Here is a 27,613-nt window from a genome sequence, read left to right as displayed (position 1 = left end):
TATAGGGTCACTATGAGTCAGAACCGAGTCAATGGCACTTAACAACAACAAATCTAGACAAGAGTCTGACTGGCCCAACTCATCTTTTATGCCAGGACACAAGTGACTTCCAACCAATGGATTTTCCCTTCAGATCATATTTCTACTCTAGAACCATGCATGGTTCTAGCAACCAGCTCAGCACACCTCTTTGGCAAGACTGTGTGAAGGGTAGGTTATTTAATCCTTTAGAACTGGGACTGGCATTCAAAATATGTCTAGATATAGGGGATTAAAGTCACTGAGAAAGAAATCTCTATTAAATATTAGGCATAAAAAAATCACACATTTACTGATACCACCCAGGATTTCAAGCAAGATAAATAATAATTCCTTGAAAGCCTACAGATGTTTTAATCTTCATGCCAGTTCTGCATGATAAGAACCTTTACTGCCTAATGTGACCAAGCACCCCCTAGAAGCTAGTGAATCACTCATCCCATTAATCTGTTCAACATTAAGAACTGTGAATTGCTACTGCGACTAATCCTGATCAGAGAAATATGCCTCAAACCTTGGACTCGCTTTGTATTTCACTGGGCACAGGACACTGCTGAAACTTTTGTTTCGATCCATGTCACCAAGGGTTTTCCTCATTTTCACTGCTAACCTCCTAGTTTACCAAACATTTCTTTTCTATCAGTTGTTCTTTCTTGATGCTGTGTGCAAAGTAAGCAAGACAACATCTCAGCATCCTTGATTCGAAGGGATATTCTGATCGCATAGCTTCTGAGACTGGTTTGTTCATTCTTTTGGCAGTCCATGGTATATTCAACATTCGTCACCAGAACCATAATTCAAACGTTTTCACTCTTCTTCCGTCTCTTTTTTTCATTGTCCAAGTTTCACATGCATACAAGGCAATTGAAATGACTGACCACAGCTTGGGTCAGGCACACCTTAGTCATCAAAGAGACTTCTTTGCTTTTTAGATCTTTAAAAAGATCCTTGACTCCTGTTTCCATGGCTATTGATTGTTAATCCAAATAGAATTCAATCCTTGACAATCTGGTTTTTTCACATTGAGGTTTATTGGTACAATTGTGAAGATACCTAGTTAGATTTTAGATCTTTTCATTAATTTGTTACTATTAATCCCAAGAAGAGATTTGAGGCTTAAAACTTGTCTTCTAAATAGATGACTCCTTGTAGACTGAGGGGAAATGTCAATTGATCAGGAACTTCATGCTACTGAGCTAGAATAATACTGGTTTTCAGATGAGTGGGTTGGTTGTGTCAACATTGGTGTTGTGGGGGAGAATTTAGAAGGTAATTGGCAATTTCTGGAAATTTTTAATTGCTCTCAGAAATTTGGTGGAGTTGAATAAAGGTGTGGAAGTTCTTATAATAATAACAATAGCAACAAACATTTGTTAAATCGTATGGGTCAGTCAGCATACTAAATTTATTACACACAGCATCTCATTTAATCCTTACAACTCTGGGAGGTAAATTTGGTTATTATACCCCTTTATGAGATTGGAAACTGAGACCAGGGAAGTGAAATAACTCCACCAAGTTAGTACTTGTGCGACTATTAAATAACAGTTTGTTCTTGTACCCAGGTCTCTCTAATTAGACAGAGAAACATAATTCAAGGGAATTTCTTTGGGCAGAGTACAGGAACCAACTGAGTACAGACTCAAAGGGCTATGAAGATGCACCTTTGTCTTGGGACCTCACTGGCCACAATTTCTCAAATAAATATTGCTGCCCTCAAACTGAAGTTGAAAAAATGATGGTGTATTTGGGGGAAAAGAGTAATGGCCATTTGTGCTTATAAACCCGGGCCAGACAGAGTTGTGCAGAATAAGATTATACACCTATAATTTAGCTTAATGGATATGTAGTATATAGCCCAAGATTCTCTTGCACAGAGTAAAATCATTGTAGATTTAAAAGTTTCCAGATGGAGACGCCTTAGCCAAAGCCAGGCAGGGAGGGGAGAGAAAAGAGAGGAGGAGAGCCAGCTTGAATTGGCTACTATGGGAAGAGTGCAGGAGAAGAAGACAGGTCCAGAACAACCCTCTCATCCCTAGTTTGGGGACAGAAACCCCTTTTCCCTCAGTGGTGGTGATAAAACTATATCAAAGAGAAATGGGTAGGAGGCCTCTCTTAGTATTCCAGAAAACCAAGTCAATTTATTGAAGCAGTCTGATGAGGAATTGGCTCCTTTCCTGTCTTCATTGCCCCATACCCACCACAAACCTGCCCTTGTTTTCTAACTGTGACTTCCTATGTATGAACATTCCCCAACTATGTTTTTTGCCTTTGCAAACATGGATCTTAATTTCATATTTGAGTTCTAAATTTCAAACCCAAATCTGTCTGGTAGTTTTAAGGACTGGGGGGATATGTGATTTAGTTCTAAGAAAAAGTGTTCAGAAATCTTCTTGGAAATCAGCATTGTTCGCATTCATCATTGTAGCTCCTAATTTGATTTGATTGAGTTAAATATAAATAAATAAAAACCATGTGGATCAAATTTATGTAAAAAATGCACAGGGGTTTAAAAATTAGAGAAGGGTTTCTAGCCAAACACATTTTCGGTTTTACTGAACACAAGGCGCTGGAAAAATCTTGAGTTTGCCAAACCCAAAGAGCAGCCGCCAGGTTTGCTAAGCCTCCCTCAAACCTTCTGAGGTTGAAGGCAGGGATTTCTGGCTAAAAACTGAATTCCACAGGAGGCCCCTTCACCCCAACCAAGCTTAGGTCTGTTAGCTCGAGGCTACAGGATGAAAGCATTTTAATTTTTCTCTGGTTTATAGCACCTGGGTTTCTCTGTGAAACCCCATAAGATGCAGCCTTTCCCCCAATAAAAGGGAAACTTCCTCAATCCAGTCTCCCAACTCAAAGACTCTCCCCATTAAACTTTTTTTATACCATTCTAAAAGAGGTCAGAAGACTCTGAGTTATGCAAATGATTAACAACCAAAAGGTTGGAGGTTTGAGTCTGCCCAGAGGCACCTCAGAAGAGAAGCGTGGTGATCTACTTCTGGAAAAGCAGCCATTGAAAACGCTGTGGTGCCCAGTTCAACTCTAACACACATGGTCTGGCAGTGAGTCAAAATCGACTCAACGGCAACTGATTGAATGAGTTCACGTGGAGAAGAAAAGGATTTGTCGACTCAGAGCCACTGGAACACAGGCTTTCTGCATAGTCGTGTTTTCCAGAAATTCTCCCACCCCCAGCCCAGCACACACATCTTGTTGGGTAAATTACAGAGTGTCGTATTACTCAGGCAACTTGGCACAGGCCTGCAGCCTAAACCCTCCAGATGTTCTCTTCTCCACTCCCCTTTCTGGCCGGAGGCAGGCCCTCTGTAAAACTAGGTTCTTCTTATTTTCACCCTTACTTTCCAGCTTCCAGTCCAAGACTCTGCTGTTGCCTTTAGCCCCCTTTTGGCCTCTTGGAAGAACAAGGTCTTTTCTGTTTGGGAACTGTTTTATGAAGCCAACTCCCTCTTCAGCTCAGCAATATTCCTCCCTTTCCCAATCAGACTGAACCACAAAGAGCCCAAGTTTCTTTCAGTCCACTTTTCCTCTCTTGGTTTTAAAGATTCCTGTCAACGTTTTCTTTGTTTTTTGTAACTCCAGATCACTCATTCAGCTCATTCTCAGTTTTCTTTATCTAGATTTTTTTTTTTTTTTTTTGCTTTTGCTTGCATCTGAAGCACCATTCTATAAAAGAACAAAGACTTTGAACTCCCAATATCTGAATTCCAAACCTGGCACCATCATTATTAGTGACCTACACACATTATTTACCCTGCCTTTCCTCTTCCTGAAGGCAAATAAATATTGCCTATCTTGACAAGTTGTTGGGGAAAATACACATTAATGAGAATCTCTTATGAAATTGCTGGCACAAGATCTGGTTTGTGGTTAGAGGTGGTCAATAAATGTCCTTTCTTCCCAACAGTTTTCTGGAAGGTTTCATGCTTAGAGATCCCCTGTATTGGCTTCCATATTAAGGTCCAATGGCTATTTTGTTTGGGATTTCCTTGCTGTCTCCCATGAAAATGTGAGCAATTTTTGAGATCTCATGATTACATTTGAGACCATGTTGTTCTTGGTGATTTTTTGTACTCTAGGCTAAAATTCCAGAGGGGGCAAGCTCATGTTTTGTTGTTTTTTGTTCTGTCATGGTTTCCTATGTCATGGTTGCCATAACAACATACCACAAACTGGGTAGCTTAGGAGAATCTAAATGTATTGTCTCACAGTTCTTGAGCCTAAGTGTCTGAAATCAAGGTGTTGACAGGGCGGTGCTCTCTAGAAAGGCCCTAGAGGAGTGTCCTTTCTTTCTGCTTCTTAGATTCTCGTGGTTCCTGGAGATCCTTGGCCTTCCTTTGCTTGTAGATACATCACTCTGGTCTCTGCCTCCTTCTTCACATGGCTTTCTCTCCTCTGTATCTGCTTCACTGTGTGTCTTTTCCTTTATCCATAAAGACACTAGTCATATTAGATTAGAGCCCGTCCTACTCCAGCATGAGCTCATTTTAACATCTTTAACAGCCTTATTTTTAAACAAGGTCACATTCATAAGTACCAGAGGTTAGGATTTTAAATGTTTCTTTTGGGGCAATACAGTTCAGCATATGCCATGTAATTTTTGCAGTCTAACTGATTAATTTGGAGTCCTGGTTAGGCACCACAGAACAAACACTCAACCTCAAGGTTGGTTTGAACCACAAGGTCAGCAGTTCAAACTCACCAGCCACTCCTCGGAGATCCTATACAGGGTCGCTATGAGTGGCAACTGACTCATCTGCACTTAACAACAGCGGCCAATTAATATAGAAACTTTTGTTGTTGTTAACTGCTGTCAAGCCACTTCTAACTCATAGTGACCCCACATAGGGTTTCTGAGAAGTGGCTGGTGAGCTTGAACTGTCCATCTTTCAGTTCAAACTGACCTTGCAGTCCAGCGCATTAATCCACAACACCACACCAGGAGCAACAGCCAAGGTATCAAATTATGTATTGTATTAGGCAAATCTGTCGCACAAAACCTTTTGATGTGTTGAAGAGCAAAGATGTCAGTTTGAAGGCTAAGGTGCACCCGACCCAAGACGTGGTATTTTCAATAGCCTCGTAAGTATGTGAAAGTTGGACAATGAATAAAGAAGGCCATAGAAGAATTGATGCATGTGAGTTATGTTATTGGAGAAGAACAACCAAATCTGTGTTGGAAGAAGTACAGCCAGAATGCTCCTTAGAAGCCACAGTGGCGAGACTTCGTATCTCATACTTTGGACATATTATCAAGAGGGACCAGTCCTTGGAGAAGGACATCATGCTTGGCAAAGTGGAGAATTGGAGAAAAAATGGAAGAACCCCAACAAAATGGATTGGCCCAGTGGCAACAGCAATGGACACAAGCGTGGCAAAGATTGTGAGGATGGTGCAGAACCAGGCAGTGTTTCATTCTATTGTGCATAATGTTGCTATGGGTCAGAACCAACTGATGGCACCTAACAGCAACAACAGCAATCAATTAATAATAAATAATATTGGTCCATAATGACATAGCAAATGCTGTATTAAGTGAAATAAAGATTGTGATTGTATAAGTAGACCATACGATCATTGTTGTTGTTAAGTGTTGTCAAGTCGGTTCCGACCCATAGCGACCCTGTATAGGGTTTTCAAGGAGTAGCTGGTGAGCTTGAACTGCCGACCTTGCAGTTCAAATGGCGTTGCAGTCTGGCGCATTAACCCACAGCACCACACTAGGAGTCCATATGATCATAAGAAGGTTAAACAAAAGTATGTTGTTGTTAAATGCCCTTGAGTCAGTTCTATCTCATAATGACCCTGTATAGTGTTTCCAAGGAGCAGCTGGTGAGTTGGAACCACCGACCTTGCAGTTTAAATCAAACTTGTGATCCACTATTTATCCTATAGTGCCATACCAGGACTCCAAAAAACGTATATGTGTAGTTAAATGTCTTGAAAAAACTTTTCTAAACTGGTAACAGTATTTTTGTGTAGTAAATGAGAAAAAACGTTAACATTTCTTGGGTTGTTTTTTTTTTCCCCCAAGATTCCCTCGAAAAACAAAACCCATAGGAAGCATTGTAATATAGTGGTTAAAACTTAGATTTCAAACTAGGCTTGGCTTCAAACTCTCTTTCCTTACTTACCAGCTAGTGACCTTGAGAAAGGTCTTCTTCAGTAAAAAGGGAACAACAGAGTTATTGTCAAAAACAAAAGACATATGTAAAGTCCTTAGCTCAGAATCTGGTATACTATTAGCTCCCAGTTCCTCTTCCTAGTCTACCAAAACCACACGATTTCACTGGCTCTTTCCATAGGACTCATCGGTCCAGTAATGTTTATTCATTGAAGCAGTGCAGTGCCCTCAAGATTTAGCATTTTTGTTCAGTGAGTAGGCAATACTACTCATAAAACCCTGTGGTTCCTGAAAGACAAGTCTGAAGGAGGTGGAAACAACCAGATAATCTGAAGAAGAGAATTAGTAGAACTTGAACGTTTTTCAAAAGGAATGAATCTGGTCTGTAGTAAAAGTCTCCTTAGGGGGTAACAGAATTAGAAGGATAAACTTGAAGGACTGGTTGCTATACCGACATTTATTATACGAGGCCTTGGTTTGAACTGCAAGGTTGGCAGTTCAAACTCACCAACTGCTCCTCTGAAACCCTATTCAGGGTTGCTCTGAGTCGGAACTGACTCAAAGGTACTTAACAACAACAACAACAACAAACCTTGAATTGGGCTGAAATCTCTAGTGTGGTGCTGTAGAATCAACACAGAACTGAGAACCACAAGGTCGGCAGTTCAAACCCACCAGCTGCTCCTCAGAAGCCCTGCACAAGGTTGCTATGAGTTGGACCTGACTCCAAGACACTTAACAACAACAGACCTTGAATTGGGCTGTAGGCAATAGATAGGTCCTCACCTTAATCCGTTTCAGCACACTGATGAGGGAGTGAAAGGGTAGGGAGCTCAAGACAGGCCAAACAATGTGGCACTGAGGAACTGAATGAGGGGAAGGGACTGAAAACTAAAAGAAGGAAGCAGATCTGACTTTATAAAGGTGGATTTACACAAAGAAGCTAATGAAACAAACATCAGGGTGTTGCATTTGATTGGCCCTTGTGAATGCTGGTGGTTGCTGTGTAGACTGTTCTAGAGGGGGAAGATAAGCAAGGTTGCAATCAAGAGGCATTTCTGTGTGATGCTTTTGGGCCTTACTTTAAAAAAAAAAAAAAAGTGACAAAATCCAACAGTAGATTTGATTTAGAGGTTGAAGCACAGTAAAATAAAAATTTTTTTTAAAAAAACACCATGTTTTCTAGCCCATGAGAATATTTAAAAATAGTGATGCTTATTGGGGTTTGAGAAATGAAAGTGGAAAGTTAATTAATTGTATACTTGTTTCCCTTTGAGTTTTCTAAACCAATTTTTAAAATAGAAACAGGAGTTGGGGTCAAAATAACTTTATAGAGATTATCAAATTAGATTGGAAATCATGGCTTAGATCTAAAACCAGATTTGACTTCTTGTTCTTGTATTCCAGTCCCAAAACAAATTTACCCACTGTACGGCTGTGAGCTGTCATCTTCCCACTCCAAATGGGAAGATGTATTTAACCCTTGAAGGACAGGAATGGAGAGAATAAGTGCTGTTTATGAATTGTTGTTGTTAAGTACCATGGAGTCGGTTCTGACCCAAAGCAACCCTGCACAGGGTTTCCAAGGCTGTAAGTCTTTACGGGAGCAGAAAGCCTCATCTTTCTCCCATGGAACAGCTGGTAGTTTTGAACTGCTGACCATGAGATTAGCAGCCCGAGTCATAACCACTACGCTACCAGAGCACCTTATTTATGAATTAGTAGGGACCAAAGGAGAAAATCCCGAGAATTCAGTGTCCCTTGCCCCATCTCACCAATCCTCTAGAAAGAGGGAGCTTGGAATTGGTATATCCCAATAAAATGCCTTTGTCCCTTTGTGGACTGCATACAAACACCAAAAATTAGAGCCTTAAATGAGCAATTTATTCTTATCTTTCATAGTTCTGGCTTGACTCAGCTGGGTGGTTCTTCTTTGGTGTGTCTCATGTAGTTGCAGTCATGAGACATCATGAGTGGAGTCATCTGGAGACTAGAGTAGGCTGGAGGTCCAAAATGCTCATTCCCATGGCTAGTAGCTGATGTTGGCCATCAGTTGAGAGTTCAGTTGAGGAAATTACACATGGTCTCTCCATGTAATTTTGGCTTGTCAAAACATGGCAGCTGGATTTTGAGAAAAAGCATCACAAGAGCAAATAATTTAAGTCCCAGGCAGGAACTGCAAGTCTTTTTAAAGTTCTAGAATGTCATTTCTATGAGTCAACAAAATCACTAAGGCCAGTCTGTATTTGAGGAGAGGAGAAGTAAACTACACCTTTCAACGTGAGAAGCAGCATGCTGATAAAGAAGGAAAGAATTGATGGCTACCATCTTGGACCTTTCCTACTGTATTCCTGTGGTGGTATCCTTCCTGCTGTGAAAGCTTGAGGATTAAAGTAATCATCATTTATTCCTCCAGTGCAAACTAATATATGCTTAGCTGCTTAGCCAGTTAATTAAGAAAGGAAATCTAAATTGCAATAGAAGTGGATTTACAAAGAAGTTAATGAAACAAATATCAGGGTGCTGCATTTGCTTGGCCCCTGTGCATGCTGGTGGTTGCTGGAAGATGTAGACTGTTCTAGATGGGGAAGATAAGCAAGGTTGCAATCAAGAGGCATTTCTATGTGGTGCTTCTGGGCCTTGCTTTTCAAGACTTCAGTATTCTGTTGTGATTTCTCATTCTTAATATACATTTGTATTTAATTTTAACTCATAGTTAGCTTCATATTCTTTTCCTTAAAGAGACCCCTCAAAACAATAAAAACTTCAGACCTCACAAATCATGAATCTCCCCTGTACCAATGGAAATGATTAATTCTATCTAAGGGTATTCTAATAGGTTAAAGGTTGTATTTGACAGTTTTTCAACTCCCACTCACCTGTAACATCACATTTTGCACCCTGGGTGCTATTTGCCACCACCACCACTTTAAGTATGTCTAAGGACAAAAATCTCATGTTCATAGTTTGCAAAAGCTACTTTCTTTGATGCTGGCCTTACATGGATGACTTGTTCCGTTTGCCTCCATCTCTAAGTCTTGTCTTAAGTCTAATGGTAAAATCACTCACATGAGTCTATGCAGCATTTACATGACTGTTCCCATATGATCAGTGACATGAGATTTGTTAATCATCTACTTGAAGTAAACTAGAAATTTACTCTGATACATACCAAAATGCCCACTAGGCAACTCATAATATTAATCATCACACAAAGAGAACTAATCTACACATTTGTGTCAAACATATCCTCTTGTTAGAGATGGGTAGTCTCCAATTGCTTCACTGAAAAATAATTTTATTTGCATAGTTGTACTGTTTTCCAGTCAAACATGTAGCATCTTTTTTTTTTTTAATTTGGCAAAAGAGGTTTATTATGACTAAAACTGAAAATTCCTCCCAAGATAAATGTGTGCCACTTACCTGAGTTTCTTCTTAATTGAAACCTTCACTCTAGATTCTAGATGCCAGGGTCTTCTCAAACATGGAAGAACAGCTTGGGGTGTTTATTAAGAAAGAAAATCCTTGGAATTCAGTTCCTGAAAGATCTGTTTCAGTAGGTCTAGTGTGATTCTTAGAAATATTCACATTTTTAGATTGCAGAAATATCCCTTTTTGGTGCTCCCGGACCACTCTGAAAACCACCACCATAAGGCATTATCCACTGTACTTTAGGAACTGCAATTCTACAGTCCTAAAATGGGTCTTTGATACATCACAGCTCTATCCTGGACTATGTAGTTCATGTGTTGGGTTCAATGCTAGGCTGAGAGGTTACCAACACTATATACCGCATTCTTGGTAATTTGAGTGCAGGTCCCTGAGACCTGGGCTACTTGCTACAGAATACTTGCAGTCAGCAAAACTGATTTTGCCATGCAGCATACCAGTGGTGGTTGTGTTTCCTCTTCCAAGACAAGATACATAGTAACTCACTGACTTGCTCCCTTACTCACTTGAGATCTCTGAAAATCAGCCCTAGTGTCAAGGCCTGTGAATAGTAACACACACCGTGGTTCTTTCCAGCCCCATTGGCCAGAAGCAGCAACCACACGACTAAAGAGTAGCAGTCAATTCATTATTTATACATCAGGTGACAATACACAACCTAATACAGGATCTGTTTTCTTTTTCAAGAGTGAAAAGGGACATGATTAATAATTATGCAGGGAAAATAAACGTATCCCAGGAATATGGGAATGTTTGCCCACTATGTTTATGTCTCAGTTGCCTCCTGAATGAACCTGAGACAACTCATTCCAAATACACTAAACCCATGTACTTTCACGCACATGCTGGGATTTCACTGGATTGCTAACTATAGGGTTGGCAGTTCAAACCCACCAGCCACTCCTCTGAAACTCTATACAGGGTTGCTGTGAGTTGAAACTGGCTCGATGACATTCAACAACAACAACAGCATCTCCTGAGCATTTTAGCAAAGAAAGAATTATTCCTCAAATTGAGCTAGGTTCAAATCCATTCATTCAGTAATTCATTCTGTGGGCCCTTGATTTCTAGTGGTGAATAGGAGTCCATATCATGAAACTATCCCCGCATGTAAGTGAAATTCTGGTACTCATCTCGTTAAGTTGTAAAGAACCAGGTCTCATGTGGATGAAGTGCAATCTTTGTGCAATAGCAGCCAGGCATCAGTCAGATACAGCTTGAGACTGTCTTCACACTGCCAAATACTTTAGCTGGTTTAGAAATGTTCTGAGCTATTAGACTATATTTACCCTCCAAAGTAAAATATTTATCTATAGACCTGATAAAAAGAAAGAAAAACCTTCAAGAATATCTGGTAGATTTCAAGTAAAAATTACACTCACAACCAAAACTACCAGCTCTTTAGGGTAATTTGAACAGCCAACATGTGTGTAATACTAGAAAAATGTCACTTGATCCATTTGTAGCGAAGTCTTCTGAGGTCATATGCTATCACATCTATGTCTAACTCATCTAATGAAGAAAGAGTCATAGATATTAGAGTTGTAAGTGTTCCCAATGGCTACCTAGTCCTAACCTTTCATTTCACAAAGGTCACCCTGAAGACCTAAAAAGTCAAAGCTCATCCCAGCCACTCCCAAGGGGAAATGCAGTACTGTAGCTAAATTGAACTATCTAATGCTGCCCCTGCCCACCAGCCCTCTCTCGTGTCCCCAGGCCTGGCCCCAGCATTTCCCCCTACATGTAAGACATATCATGTCCGGCTCCTACTCCCTAACACTCTTCATCTGATGAATTATTCCTCCTCTATCATTCAGTATTCCCAGAAGGTGGTCAACAGATGTTGAATGGTGAATGAACAAAGTGGTTTTTCTGAACTAGTAAGGAGCAGAGGTGGGTCTCAAATCCAAGTTTTCTAGCACCAAATTCAGTGTTAGCGTGTTAACACCATAAAACTTCAAAACGTTTGTGGGAAATGGAATGAAAAGATAATGGGATTTTTCCACAAACTTTTTTAATCACCCTCATTTGTGTTGATAGAATCACTACAGAAATTTTAGATGCAGTCTTGGTGGTCTACCAGAATGACAATACTAAAACAGTTACTTGGACAGTTTATAGGACCACCCTGGTCTCCCACCTTAGCATTGAATCCAGTGCTAATTCATGGGTAGGAATGAATCATGCAGTCCAGGACTAGAGCATGGATGTATCAGAAGCTCATTTTAGGACAGTAAGACTGAAGTTCCTGAAGCAAAGTAAAGAATGGCTTTTGCCAATGCTTTTCAGAGCGACCGGGGGGGGGGGGGGGGTCACCTGCTTTAGAACTGATTAAAAATGAAAAGAAATATGGCACTTCTGGGACAAGTGCCATATTCAAAGCTTTGATGTTGGTTCCATGAAGTACAGACAAGACTTTAAACTCCTTCTTTATACCACCTATTGGACTCCTAGTGTGGTGCCATAGGATCAACATTAGACTTTGAACCACAAGGTCGGCAGTTCAAACCTCTCAGCTGCTCCTCAAAAACCCTATTCAGGGTTGCTGTGAGTTGGAACCAACTCGACAGCACTTAACAAATTGGCAGCCTGTAAGGAGGCCTGCTGGCACAGTGAGTTAGCATTGGACTGTTAACCACAATGTCAACAGTTCAAACCCATCAGCCATTTCATGGGAGAAAGGTGAGGCTATCTGCCCCTGTAAAGATTCAGTCTCTGAAGCCTATGGAACAGTTCCGCTCCATCCTACAGACTTACTATGGGGTTTTTTGGTATTGGAAATCTATACATTGGGAACCACCTTTGGCTTTTCTGACAGAGATACTATTGAGAATCCCCATCACTGCTATTTTAAATGGATTTTTGGAATTGAATGTATAAAATTATAAATTCCCTAAGGCTATTTCTATTCCTTTCCTACCACCAACTAGTTTACTTTCAGGTGTATGACTGTGAGATAAAAGAATCAAATGAGGGCTTCATAACATTTATGGAAAAATTACATTATCTTTCTATTCCATTTTTCCATGAGCTTTAGGAAGCCCCTCGTATAGAGTGCATTCAGATTTGTAATTCCCTTCCACATTATCTCACTTAATCTCATTGATTTTCATAACAGCTTTGTGAGATTTTTTTTCTTTTTTTGCCCCAGAATTTTTTAATCACTTCAGGGATGAGAAATTGAGAGCTCAAAATAGTAAGTGACTTATCTCAAGTCGTGAAGCTAGTTAGAGGGAGAGGCCTGAAGCAAGGATTTCTGGTAACAAAGAACTCTTTCTGCTCCAGAAAGTCACTCCTGAGCTGAGGAGTGCATAGTCCTACAGTGAGTACTAAGTGGTGGTTGTGGTTATGTGCCACCGAGTTAATTCCAACTCGTAGCAACCCTGTATAGGGTTCCGAGGCTTGTTATGGGAACAGACAGCCTCATTTTCTCTCACTAAGCGACTGGTAGATTCAAACTGCTGACCTTGTTGTTAGCAGCTGAACTCGTAATCCATTACACTTCCAGAGCTCCTTTGAGTACTTGAGAGGGAGAAAAAAGGTTTGGAGATTTGCTGAACTGAGAAAGACGTAAAAGTAGTGAGAACCTCCCAGCAGAGATTTGGCAAATGGAAGGATTGATTGGTGGGCTCTTTTTAAAAATAATAATAATAATAATAATAATACACCTACTCCTCAATTATTGGCTATTTCATTATTTGGCATTTCACATTTATGACAACAGTTAAAACTCTACCATCCACCTATTTTGCACATTAACGACATGTCTGGCAGTAACAAACAGGGAACACTGAATTGCAAGGCAAGAGCAATCAATGTTGATGTAATGGTTATCTGTCGCCTTGGCTGGGCTGTGATTCTCAGTGGTTTAGCAGTTACTTAGTAATGTAATTTGGCAGTTATGTAATAATGTAGCCATCCTCTGGTTACTCATAACACCCATTTTCGAATAACAACCAATAAAGTAAGGAATGGGCATATTTTATTGTGTTTAAGGTGAAAATTTACACAGCAAATTAGGTTCCCCTTTAACAATTTTTATACAGGTTGTACTCTGTCTTAATTTTTATAGTATGTCAGCGTTCTCATTTCCATTCTGTTTTGGGACACCCCCCATTTATCTAGCTTCCCTTCCCCTCCTTGCCTTCTCATCTTTGTTTTTGGGTAGCTGTTGACTGTTTGGTCTCATAGTTAATTGTATAAGGGAGCCTATTACTCACAAGTGGTATTGTTTATTTTATAAGCCAATCTATAAAATTGGCTGAATGATAAACTTTTTAAAAATAACTTCAAGAAAGCAGCACTCTAGTACTATACACACTCTTTAACATGCTATCGGAATGTCATCAGTGATAGAGGAAAGATGTGAGCTCCCATTAGACAAACACCGAAACAGCTGCCTGCAGCTGAGTGCTAAATGCAGGAACTGTATTAAAGAGTTACTTGTCACACTCCCATGTAGAAAAGGCACCCGGTGATGGCATTAAGGATATCTCTTTAAGTACTCAGAAGCCAAGAGCCCTAGGAGAGCAGTCAGCACGCGGCTCATCCAAGGGCACATTAGCCAAGGTTCTTGTTTTCCTTAGATTTACTACTGATCCCTCATTTCTGAGTGTTTTTCTGTTTGTTAGCAACTCCCCTGAGGACAGGGGAAGGAAAAGTTTGCTACTTGTGTTAACTATCAGCCCATTTGGTGCTGATATTATAGTTGGTGACTATTTGGAAGTTTTCAGCTAAGAAACATAGTCTTTTGGGTCACCATGAGATTAGGGGTGTCTTCTGAATGGATTTCATTTATTTTCATTGTTTTTCTTCCTCTCTTCCTCCTCCGTTTATTCTTTGTCTCAGCAAATATGTCCTGGAAATCTACTATGGTTTAGCACTAGGAAAGAGATTGTCAAGCATACAGAAGAAATGTAAAATAATGTCTGTGTCTTCCAGCAGTTGGATATTGGTGGAGAATAGCTAGCTTATTCTGAAACTGGTTTAACATACGTTGGATATTCACTGGAAGCCAACCAGGTACCACTGAGTTGACGCTGATACACATCTCCGTGTGTGCCAAAGTAGAATTATGCTTCGCAGGGTTTTTAAGTGGCTGTTTTTAGAAGTAAATCTCCAGGTCTTTCTTCCAAGGTGGACTCCATTTTCCAACCTTTCAATTAACAACCAAGCATGTTAGTCATTTGCACCACTCAGGCATTCTGGCACATAATAAGTGTTGAATAAATACATGGTGAAAGCAAATAGCTCCACACAACCCCATCTCTCACCTGCTTCAGGGAACTACAAGAATCTCAGAAATTTGTGTGCTTATTTCCTCCCTTCTTGGCAGATAGGTAAACAGGGAAAAGTTTCTAGATGCTTTGGTTGTGTTCTCCAGTTCTCCTCTAGACAAAGGTGATTCTATAACAGGCCTCAGGAGGACTGCCTAGTCTCCCTTCCAGATGTCTGAGTCCTGGGGAGCCTCAGAGCCTGTTAGTTTGATGTGAAACTTCCAGGAACATTAAGAAGCTATTTAAAGAATTGAAAAGGGAAACTTTGGGAGGTAAGTGTGGTCTGATTGAGGAGGGCCAACACGGCTTCAGGGAGGGAAGGTCGAGACTCTAGAGCCTGCCAGAATCCTTTAAAGTGTTTGTTGCTGGGGAGGATGACCATGCAGTGGGATGACTTGCACAGCAGTCCAATTTTTCTGAAAGCATTTTCACAAAACGTTCTGCATCACAGGTTAATGTATAAGACACGAGTTGTAAGTGGAAAGTTGGCAAAGTCCTTTGGAAATTGGCTAAAGGGCAGGAAACAAAGGGTAGCAGTAAAAATCTAAAAGGAGGTTAATTGGGAATGCCTCAGGGGATAGGGTTTTGACCGGCTTTTTATTATTTACATAAAAATTACTTGGAGAATGGTATCGAAAGGGATTTTCACATTGGCTAATGAAACTGCATTAGAGAGCTCTGTGTGCATTAGAGAGAAATGAGAATAGTGGAATTAGAGAAGAATTCAATTTGTTGATGGAAGTGAATCTAATTGATTCTGGTGGTTAGACTTCCATTTGAGTTGTGGACAGGACAACCTCAGTTTGAACAGCTCAACCCTCCACATTTATTTGGCCAACATAAAACATCTAACAAGGCTCTAGCATCCTACTGTCACAGGGCAGGTCCTGTAATTAAATGTTGGTTCTCTTCAGACCTCTTTTAGAAAGAGTTGAAACACAGATGGAATCTACTGTTTAGCTACAAGCTTAAGATTGGGCCTGCTGGTGTTCTTATTGCCCCATCCCTCTGTACTTAACATTTGCTACCCTTTGGTGCCCCAGTTACCTCAGACATTTTTGGTAGCTATTCCCTTTATTCGTTTCCTAGGGCTACTGTAACAAAGAACTACAAGGGGGGAGGGGGACATGGAAGGAGGGATTCTTAAGAAGACAAATTTATTCTGCAGAGTTCTGAAGGCTAAAAGCTTGAAATCAAGATGTTGAGTGAACCATATACTTCTGAAGGCTTGAGAAACCATCTTCCCTGTGCCCCTCTCCCAACAAATGCTGGATTCCAGAAATCTTTGGTGTTCCGTGACTGATAGGCATCACTCCTCTCTCTGCTTCCTTCTTCACATGGCATTTTCCTGAACCCACTATGACTTCATCTTACCTTGATTACATTTGCAAAGACCCTATTTCCAAACAAGGTCACATTCACAGATACTGTGACTTAGGACATGAACATATCTTTTGGGGGGTACAAAATTCAATCCATAATATATCCTAATAAGAAGCTTGCTGTTGTTGTTAAGTTCCATCAAGTCGGTTCCGACTCATGCTAATCCCTGTATAGGGTTCCCAAGGAGTGGCTGGTGAGTTTGAACCACCGACCTTGTGCTTCATACCCATCTTGCGATTGAGTGCTTTTCCTACAGCGCCACACCAGGGCAAGTATGTAAGAAGCTAGTAGTCTCTTAATAACATAGTAAGTCAGCACTTGAAGTTAGGAGCACAGTCCTGGTACAGCAATGCGGGTTAATTCACTGGATTGCAAAGTCGTTTTGAAATGCAAGTGCATTGATTCAGGCTCACCAGTCGCTCCTCAGAAACCGTATACAAGGTCGTGTGGGTTGAAACCGACTATACAGCACTTAACAACAGCAACATAGCCTACTCTATGCTGTTAAATGCCATCGAGTCAGTTCCAAGTCATAGCAATGCCATATGGGGTTTCCAAAGAGCGAGTGGCAAGCTTGAACTGCCGACCTTGCATTTCAGACTGACCTTGCAGTCCGGCCTATTAACCCACAGTGCCGCACCAGGACAGCAAATATCACTTCTGTATCACGGTCTGGAGTCCAGGTGTGGCACTGGACCAAAGGTCAGCTTGAACTTCAAGGTTGGCTGTTCAAACCTTCCAGTAGTTCCTTAGAAACCCTACTATGCACGGTCGCTATGACTTGGAACTGACTTGACGGCCCTTAACAAATAGCCTACTCCGGAGTCCTAGTGTGGTGCTGTAAGATAAGCACTGGACTGCAGGAGTTAAAAACAAACAAACAAATTAAACCCACTGCCACTAAGTGGATTCTAACTCATGACAGTGTGGGGGGGGGAGGGTGCCGTGGAGTCGGTTCTGACTCATAGCAACCCTAGTGGTGGGTTTGAACTATCAACCTTGTAATTAGCAGCCCAGCACCTAACCCACAGCATCACCAGGACCACTTGTTGACCAATTTCACCCATGCTCCATCCCCTTCAACCTTTCAATTGTTATTGTTAAGTGCCAGTGCCGTCAAGCTGGTTCAGACTCATAGCGACCTTGTCTAGTGACCCCCTTTCCTGTTTTTATCTGACTCATGAGGCACTGTGCCTTCTCCAGAATGTAAGCTCATCCTTTCTTAGGAAAGGCTGGTGAACAGGAACCACCGACCTTGCGGTTCAAGGCAACATTGCAGTCCAGGGCATTAACACACAGAGCCACATTAAAAGCAAAGTTAAATGAGAGCTGTAGGGCCGGAAGGAGACAGGAATGACAGCTAGCAAACAACAAGTCCAGAACAAAATTAGAATCTGAATTAGAATAAAATTCCCCAGGTGATTTTTATGCACATTAAAGTTTGAGAAGCCTTGCTCTAAGATCCACATGAAGTAAAGCAAAAGGGGGTTTATTTGCTTCTGATAGAGTGAAAATCAGACCATATTAGCTCAGTGTCCTCAGTTATAGAATTCTGGTATGCAGGACTTTCCAGTCAGCTGTAAACTTAGTTTCCGTTTTCTGTTTTAATTTGATTCATGAGGCACTGTGCCTTCTCCAGAATATAAGCTTATCTTTTAAGTTATTGTTTAGTACCATCGAGTCAGTTCTGACCCACATTGATCCTGTGTAGGGTTTCCAAGGAGCACCTGATGAGCTTGAACTGCCAAACTTGCAGTTCAAACTGACTTTGCAGTCCAGCACATTAACCCACAGCACCACACCAGGACTCCTATCCTTAAGTGAACAAGTCTTTTTAGAAGAAGATGTTGAAAGCTACCCTGGATATGCTCTTCCCCTGAGTATTGTTCTTGAGCTGGGCCATTAGCTAATTGTTAGCATCGAGTGCACTGGCAACAGAAGCCTGGCACCTAGAGGCTGCTTTTAATTCAAGCTCATTTGCCAAAGGTTCTATGAATAGGTGTGGGATTTGTGTCCTGCTGCTCAGTGTTGGCCTTTTTGTCCACAGTACCAGCTCCACAGAAGGATTTCATGGGCTTAGGCAAACCTTTCTAAGCATGGGAGTCTAGGCTTTTAAAGACGGGTTTGAACAGTCTGTAGCCCTCTTAGCATTGGATTCCCTTTAGGTCTGAGAAGGAGCACCGATGGCTACATCTGCTCTACTGTCCCCTCCCTGCCTTACAGCTCTCATTCAGACTTGCTTTTAGAAATTAACATTGAGTATTAAAAGAGGTTGAAAGGGATGGAGCTTGGGTGAGATTGGTCAGCAAGGAGCCCTGGTAGTGCTGTGGGTTAAGCATTGGGCTGCTAACCACAAAGTCAGTAGGTCAAACCCACCAGCCAGTCCACTAGAGAAAGATGAGGCTGTCTGCTCCCATAAAGTTTCACTGAGTCAGAATAGAATTGGGTTTGATTTGTTTGTCTCATTATTATTATTATTATTATTATTTATGAGATAGCATACACAGGGGCTGTTTCTAATGTCCCAACTCTGCCAAATTAGGTGAGAACAGCAAGGAAACTCCACTCTTTCCAAAGGAAGGTGGACATAGAGGTATGGACAAACCCAAATGAGGTTTGCTTTTTATTCTTATCAGTTTTCCCAAGGCTGCTGTGTTCTTTTCAGAGTTTAGATAGATGTTGAAATAGCCAAGTCATTTAAGGTACTAGAGATGAGAAGACAACATTTGCCAAGACAGACTCTGGAGATTCAGATTAGGCACATGTTGTTCTTTGTATCTTGGCCTAGCTTAGGGGGTTCCTCAAAGCTGAATGCAGCCTCAGAGTTCCAGAGTCCAACCACCTGGGCCCTGGTATGCCAAAGAGGTGTTTCAAGAGAGTCCACTAAATAAAGTATGTTTCCTCAGTGCCAGAAGAATGAATGTAGAGCAACTACTAAGAACTCTGTATTTTATCACCTCCAGGCAGAGTTTCGTTCTGTTGTACATAGGGTTGCTATGAGTCGGTACTGATTCTGTGGCACCGAAGAGCAACAACACATACTGAGAAGTCCTTGGAAGCCAGGGAATCTCTTATTCACCATTGTACCTATAGCACCTGGCCCAAAGTAGGTCCTTTCTAAATGATAGCTGAATCCAGTGCACAAAGGAAGAAAGGAAGCAAGACTCTTAAGGCCCTTTTGGTTAGCACAGTTGTTGGTGTTGCTGTTAAGTGCCATCCCATCAGTTCCAACCCATAGCAACCCCAGGTAGGGTTTCCAAGGAGTGACTGGTGAACTTGAACCACCAACCTTGCAGCCCAAACCAACCTTACAATCCAGCTCATTAACTCACAGCACCACACCAAGACTCCAGTTGTGTCTTTGGCCACCACATATCTGCATAAGCAAGTCTCAAATGGAGGCTACCCCTTTTCCACAACACATGCTGTATAATCTACTACATTATATATATAATTATATATAATGCATAGCTGAAAAGCACTTGCTGGGCATGAAAAGGGACTGTGAATCAGAAGCCAGTTTGTTACTGGGAAGAATTTTGTGATTTGTGAGGTTTAGAAGATGTGCTCTCAACTTCTTAAGCAGGGATATTCCTGTTCTTTTTAGGTAAGAGTGTATGATATCTCCAAATATGAGCATGGAGCAGATGATGTGCTGATCTTGGCCACTGATGGACTCTGGGATGTTTTATCAAATGAAGAAGTGGCGGAAGCAGTCACTCAGTTTCTTCCTAACTGTGATCCCGACGACCCTCACAGGTTTGTGCATTGGTATGATTACAAAGTTGTTCCTCAAGCAGTATTACATTCATTCCATGACTGAAATAAATAATAATCATGCAATTTTAATTATTAATAATTTATAATAGAGGCTTATACAGATGCGTTAACAACCAAATTTCTTGCAATAAGTGCTTTCTCAACCAAATAAAAATCCTTGCTTAGATATAAATGGTAAAAAATTTCTAATTTGCTAGGAATTTCAGGTGCAAATCTTTTGCACATTCTTAATTCATATCCTCTAAAATGGGAATAATCCAATCTTTGACCCTGCTGATGAAATGATAGCAGATGCTCCCAGCAATTTTTATCCCATGGGGAATTATCTAAAAATATATTGGAAAAGGATAGAAAGATTAGCATCTACATTCCTCTCTAACAGAATGGCAATAAAAATATCCTAAACAAACCCTAGGTGACTCTCAGAAATAAGTAGAAATCTCTTCTGTAGAAACAGAACTTTAACTAGAACACACAGAAACTAGCAACCATGAATGAAAGCCAGCAGAAACAATAGACAATAATTGGACCTATAAATACTTCAGTATTGGAACTAACAGACAGAAATATATAAATCATTACCATGTCTCAGAAAATCTTTTGTAAAGCATTGAAAATATGAGGAGGGACAAGAGACCATAAAAATGACTAAACAGACTTTTAAAATAAGGCAATAGAACTTTTAGAGATGAAGAATATAAAAGCTGGAATTAGCTATTTGATGCATTAAACAGATAAGAGACAGCTGAAAAGAACATTGAGGATCTTGAAAACTGATTTGAAAGAACAATCAATGATATGCCTCAGCGGAACAAAGAGAAGGGAAATAGTGATAGCGTGTAGAAAGTTTACAGGCTTGAATCTCTGGCAGTCTTGAGTCTGAAATCTGTAGACCAGGTGGTAGGCTGGAAACTTTTGCAAAATGTCTACGTTAAAGACATGAGTCAGAATTCCTTCTCCCTAGGCAACCTCAGTTTTTGTTCTTAAGGTCTTCAACTGATTGGAGGCGGCTGACCTATATTTTGAAGGATAATTTGATGTACTTTTGTGGCACTGCAGGTTAATACATTGGACTGCAATGCCGGTTTGAACTGCAAGGTCAGTGATTTAAGCTCACCAGCTTTTGCTTGGAAATCCTATTACAGGGTCGCTGTGAGTCCGAACTGACTCAACAGCACTTAACAACAAAGTCAATGAACTTTAAATGTCAACCACATGTAAATACCTTCATAGCAAAATCTAGGGTTCAACCAAACAAGTTGACACATAAAAATCATCATATGTCTAATTCATGCTATTCAGTTTGTTCTCCTTATACTATCCACATCAACATGTACAAAATAGTACTTGTACTTCTAAGGTTCTAAGAAGCCAAAGAAATAAAACCCTCTATGCATGAATTAATGAGCTCTGGTAGCGTAGTGGTTACGAATCGGGCTGCGAGCCACAAGGTCAGCAGTTCGATACTACCAGCGGTTCCACAGGAGAAAGATGAGGTTTTCTGCTCCTGTAAAGATTTACAGCCTCGGAAACCCTATATGGAGTCACTATGGTTCAGAACCACTCAATGGCACTTAACAACAACAAAATCCATGGATTATGTATTCTTTTTCTGTACGCAGGCTATTAGTTAACAGCTGTCTTAATTTAAAGTATTGAGTTTATGTTCCTTATTTCCATCATAACATCAGAACAGAGTGAACACAAGTAAAGTCATGGAAAGTAAATGAGAATGGGAAAGTAATTCAAATTATGCACCAATCATTAATGCCAAAAATGAAGGCATTCAAGAGTTTTACCATCTCCGTTCTGAAACTGATCAAGCATTCAATCAAGATACACTGATAATTACTAGTGATTGGAATGTGAATGTTGGAAACAAGAAGGATTGATGTTGAAAAAATAGGATTTTGGTGATAAAAATGACCCCAGAGATCTCATGACAAAATATTGCAAGACAAACCAACAACTTATTTATTGCAGCTATCTCTTTTCAACAACATAAATGGTGACTATACCTGTAGACCCCGTTGGATAGAATAAATGGGAATCAAATTGACTACATCTGTCGAAAGAGACCATGGAGAAGCTCAATATCATCAGTCAGAACAAGGCCAACAGTCAACAGCAGAACAGACCATCAACTGATCATATGTAAGCTCAAGTTGAAGCTGAAGAAAAAACAATTCCATAAAAGCCAAAGTCCAACCATGAGTATGTGCCACCTGAATTTAGAGATGACCAGACCTCAAGTGAGTTATCAAAGGACATTATAAAGGAAGAAAGTAAAAGGTCATTTAAAAGCAGGAAAGAAAAGAACAAAATGGATGTCAGAAGACCTCTTAAACATACAGTTGCTAAAGCAAATGGAAGAAATGATGAAGTAAAAGACCTAAACAGAAAATGTTAAAGGGCAAATTGAGAAGACGAAGTATTATCTTGAAATGTGCAAACTTAGATTTAGAAAACCAAAGGGGAAGAACATGCTTAGCATTTCCCAAATTGGAAAACCTGAAGAAAAATTTAAGCTTCAAGTTGCAATATTGAAAGATTCTAAGGACAAAATTCCCCCAAGTCTGTCAGTTTGTCATTCTCTGAAGGCTTGTGTGTTGCTGTGATATTGGAAGCTATGGCACTGGTGTTTCAAATAACAGTAGGCTCACTTGTGGTGGACGGGTTTCAACGGAGCTTTCAGACTAAGAACAGACTAGGAAGAAAGACTAAGCAGTCCACTTCTGAGGAATTAGCCACTGAAAACCTTAGGAATAGCAGTGAAACATGGTCTGATATAATTCAGAAAGATGAGGCCCTCAGGTTGGAAGTTTTGGGGACCTTCATTTGTTAATAATTATGATTCAAATTAAGAAGAAATCGCTGCAAACACCCACTGATAATCAGAATATGGAATGTGTGAAATATGAGCCTAAGAATATTGATAGTCATCAAAAATGAAATAGAATACATACACATAAAGGTCAATGTTCTAAGCATTGTTGTTGTTGTTGTCATCTAGTCAGTTCTGACTCATAGTGACCTTGTGTTTAGCAGTTCAGTGCTTATCCTGCAGTACCATGAGAAGATTCCATCCTAGGCATTACTAAACTGAAATGGACTGGTATTGGCCATTCTGAATCAGACAGTCATATGGTTTACTATGACAGGAATGATCAATTGTAAAGGAATGGCGTTGTAATCATCATTATAAAGAACATTTCAAGATCTATCTTGAAGTACAATGCTGTCTATGATGGGATGATAGCTGCATGCCTAAAAAGAAGACCAATTATTACTACTATTATTCAAATTTATGCACCAGCCACCAAAGACAGTGAAGAAGAAACTGAAGAATTCTACCAACTTCTTCAGTATGAAATTGATCAAACAGATGATCAAGATGCACTGATCATTACTGGTAATTGGAATATGAGAGTTGGAAACAGAGGAAGGATCTGTAGTTAGAAATATGGCCTTGATAATAGGCTTTTATTTCATCAGAGATCACATGATAGAATTTTGCAAGAACAATTACTTCTTCATTACAAATACCTTTTTTTAACAATATAAACAGCTACTATCTAAGTGGAACCTCAACAGATAGAATTATGCAGGAATAAAATTGACTACATCTGTAGAAAGAGACCATGGAGATTCTCAATATCATCAGCCAAAACAAAGCCAGGGGCTCACTTTAGTACAGACTATCAATTGCTCATATGCAAATTCAAGTTGAGATGAAGAAAATGAAAACAAGTACGCAAGAGCCAAAATGCAACCTCAAGTATATTCCACCTGAATTGAGAGACCATATCAAGAATTTATTTGATTCATTAAACAATAATGAGTGAAAATGGAGGAGTTGTGGGATGACATAAAGAACATCATACATGAAGAAAACAAAAGGTCTTTCAAAAGGAAATATCAAAATGGATGTCAGAAAAGACTCTGAATCTTGTTCTTGAATGTAGACTAGCTGAAGTGAATGGAAGAAATGATGCAGTAAAAGAGCTGAAAAGAACATTTGAAAGGGCAGCTTGAGAAAAGAGTAATGTATTTCAATGAATGTGCAAAGATCTGGAGTTAGAAAACTAAAAAGGATGAATGTGCTTAGCATTCTTCAAGTATAAAGAACTGAAATAAAATTCAGGCCTCCACTTGAAATATTGAAGAATTCTCTAGGCAAATATTGCACAATGAGGGAAGGAAGCATCAAAAGAAGAAGGAACACTCAGAGTCACTGTACCAAAAAGAATTGGTCCATATGCAGTCATTTCAGGAGGTGCCACATGATTAAGAGCAGGTGGCATTGAAGGAAGAAGTCCAAGCTACTCTGAGGGCATTAACAAAAAAACAAGGCTCTAGGAATCAGCATAACACCAACTGAAATGTTTCACCAAACTGATGCAACACTAGAAGCACTCACTAATCTGTGTCAAGAAATTTGGAAGGTAGCTACCTGTCCGGATGACTGGTAAAAGATCCATATTTGCACCCATTCCAAAGAAAGGCAATCCAATGGAATGCAGTACTAAAAGTAAAAATGGCTGCAGCAGTACATCAACAGGGAGCTGCCATAAATTAAAGCCAGGTTCATAAAAGAATGTGGAATTTCATTGATGCCATGAATCTTGGCTGAAAGCAGAGAATACCAGAAAGATGTCTACTTGTATTTTATTGTGTATGCAAATGCATTAGACTGTGTGGATTATAACAAACTATGGTTAGCGTTGTGCAGAATGGAAATTCCAAACACTTAATTATGCTCAAGTCAAACTTGTACATAGACCAAGAGGGAGTAGTCTGAACAGAATAATGCATGGTTTAAAATCAGGGAAAGTGTGTGTCAGGGTTTGTATCCTTTCACCATACTTATTCAATCTGTATGCTGAGCAAATAATCTAAGAAACTAGATTATATGAAGAAGAATTTGGCATCAGGATTGGAGGAAGGCTCATTAACAACCTACGTTACATAGATGACACAATCTTGGTTGCTGGAAGCAAAGAAGACTTGAAGCCCTTACTGTGTAGATTACATCACAACATCAAGAAAACAAAACTCCTCACAGCTGGAATAATAAGCAGCATCATGATGAATGGAGAAAAGATTGAGTTGTCATGAATTTCATTTTACTTGGGCCCATGTTCAACGCCCATATAAATAGCAGTTAAGAAATCAAATGATGTATTATATTGGGCAAATGTGCTGCAAAACATCTCTTTAAACTGTGAAAAACAAAGATGTCACATTGTCAAATAAAGTGTACCTGACCCAACTTAAAATACCTGGTGTGGTGCTGTGGGTTAATTCGCCAGACTGCAAAGCCATTTGAACTGCAAGGTCGGCAGTTCAAGCACATCAGCTGATCCTTGGAAACCCTATACAGGGTCACTATGGGTCAGAACCGACTCGACGGCACTTCACAACAACAATAACATACATGCAAAAGGTGTGCAATTAGTAAGGAAGCCCAGAGAAAACTTGATGCCTTTAAAATATGCTATTGGTGAAAATATTAAATATACCATGGACTGCCAGAAGAAAGAACAAATCTGTCTTGGAACAAGTATAGCCAGAATACTTCTTAGAAGCATGGATGGCAAGATTTCATCTCATGTACTTTGGACATGTCAGCAGGCACCAGATCCTGGAGAAGGGCATCATGCTCAGTAAAGTGGAGGGTCAGCAAAAAAGAGGAAGACCCTCCCCATGATGGATTGATGCAGTGCCTGCAACAATGAACTTAAAAATAGCAACGATTCTGAGCATGGTTTAGGGTGGGAAGGATTTTGTTCTATTGTACATAGAGTCACTATAAATGAGAAAAGTCAATAGATACTAATGACATCAAAACAAAGTGATGGTAGGTAAAAAGAAAGTTAAGGAAATAGACAACAAATATACAAAAAAAAATAAGAAAGCTAAAATTTGGTTCTTTAAAACAACAAAAGAAGTAGATACATTTCTTGTAAGATTAATGAAAAATGAGATGAGGGGACAAATAAACAAGATTAGAAATAAAAAATGGTAATAACAATCATAATATTGCAACAACAATTAAAATATAAGAAGATATTATTGTTGCTGTTAGGGGGAATCTCATTGGTTCCAATTCATGGCGACCCTATGGACAACAGAATGAAACAGTCCTGCACAAACCTCACAATTTTTGTTATGTTTAAGCCCATTATTATTGCCACTATGTTAGTCAGCTCATTGGGAATCTTCCTCTTTTTCGCTGACCTTGTATTTTTCCAAGCATGATGTCATTCTCCAGGGACTGGTCCCTCCTAACAACATACTCAGAGTACTAGAGATGAAGTCTAGCCATCCTTGCTTCTAAGAACTATTATGGCTGTACTGTTTCCAAAACAGATTTGTTTGTTCTATATGCATTGCCAGCACCATATTTTAAAGAAATCAGTTCTTTTTCTGTCTTCCTTATTCATTATCCAGCTTTCATATGAATAGGAGCGGATTGAAAATATCCTGACTTGGATCTGGCACCTTTAGTCCTCAAATTGACATCTTTGTTCTTTAATGCTTTAAAGAGGTCTTTACAGCAGATTTGCCTAATGCAATACATTGTTTGATTTCTTGACAGCTGCTGCCATGATTATTGATTGTTAATCCAAGCAAACTGAAGTCTGACAACATCAGTTTTTTTCTCTATTTATCATTATGTTATTTATTGGCCCTGTTATTTTTGTTTTCTTTACATTGTGGTGCAGTCCATCCTGAAAACTGCAGTATTTGATCTTCAAATATTTCAAATCCTCTTCACTTCCACCAAGCAAGGTTTTGTCATCTACATATTGCAGGTTGTTATGAGTCTTCCTCTAATCCTGATGCCACATTCTTCATATAATTCAGTTTTTCAGATTATTTATTCAGCATTTGTTCAGATTGAATAAGTAAGGTGAAACAATACAACCCAAGCCTTGTATTATCCCCTTGCTCTGTTCTTACGACTGAATCTTAGCCTATGTAGGTTCCTTATGAACGCAATTAAGTGTCTGGAATACCCATTTTTTGCAATGTTACCCATAATAGTTATGATCCACACAGTTGAATCTGCACAAATAAACCTCTTTTTCTTTCTTTCTTTTTGGTATTCTCTGCTTTCAACCAAGATCCATCTGATGTTAGCAATGACATCCCCAGTTCCACATCATCTCCTGAATGCGGTTTGAACTTCTGGCAGCTCCCTGTCAATTCAGCAAAATTTCACTTACATTTGCTATTAATGATATTGTTCAATGATTTTCACATTCCCTGATCATCTTTCTTTAGAATGGGCACAAATATTGATCTCTTCCAATTCATAGCTGTTTCCAAATTTCTTGGCATAGACAAGTGAAATCCTCCAGGGCTACATCAGTTGAAAAATGTTTTTGAAATTTTTGGAAAATTTTTTGAAACATTTAAAATTGTATTTCATCCATTCCTGGAAACTTATTTTTCACCAGTGCCTTCAGTGCAACACCAATTTCTTCCTTTAACACTATAAGTTCTTGATCATATGCCACCTCTTGAAATGACTGAACAT

General features: G+C 39.7%; 1 protein-coding gene across 1 annotated transcript in view; it reads left to right on the top strand.

Moving 5' to 3' along the window:
- The window catches only part of PPM1H (protein phosphatase, Mg2+/Mn2+ dependent, 1H), a 435,367-nt gene that overhangs the window by 379,716 nt on the left and 28,038 nt on the right, over nucleotides 1-27,613 (top strand). The window contains exon 9 of the mRNA XM_006859511.1: nucleotides 19,895-20,046. Coding sequence (XP_006859573.1) covers nucleotides 19,895-20,046 — 152 coding nt within the window. The remainder of the gene's footprint in view (nucleotides 1-19,894; nucleotides 20,047-27,613) is intronic.

The sequence above is a fragment of the Chrysochloris asiatica genome, unplaced genomic scaffold (assembly GCF_000296735.1).
Source record: "Chrysochloris asiatica unplaced genomic scaffold, ChrAsi1.0 scaffold00033, whole genome shotgun sequence".
Classification (NCBI taxonomy): domain Eukaryota; kingdom Metazoa; phylum Chordata; class Mammalia; order Afrosoricida; family Chrysochloridae; genus Chrysochloris; species Chrysochloris asiatica.
Note: the sequence above shows the minus strand (reverse complement) of the source record. Positions and strands in the feature narration are given on the sequence as shown.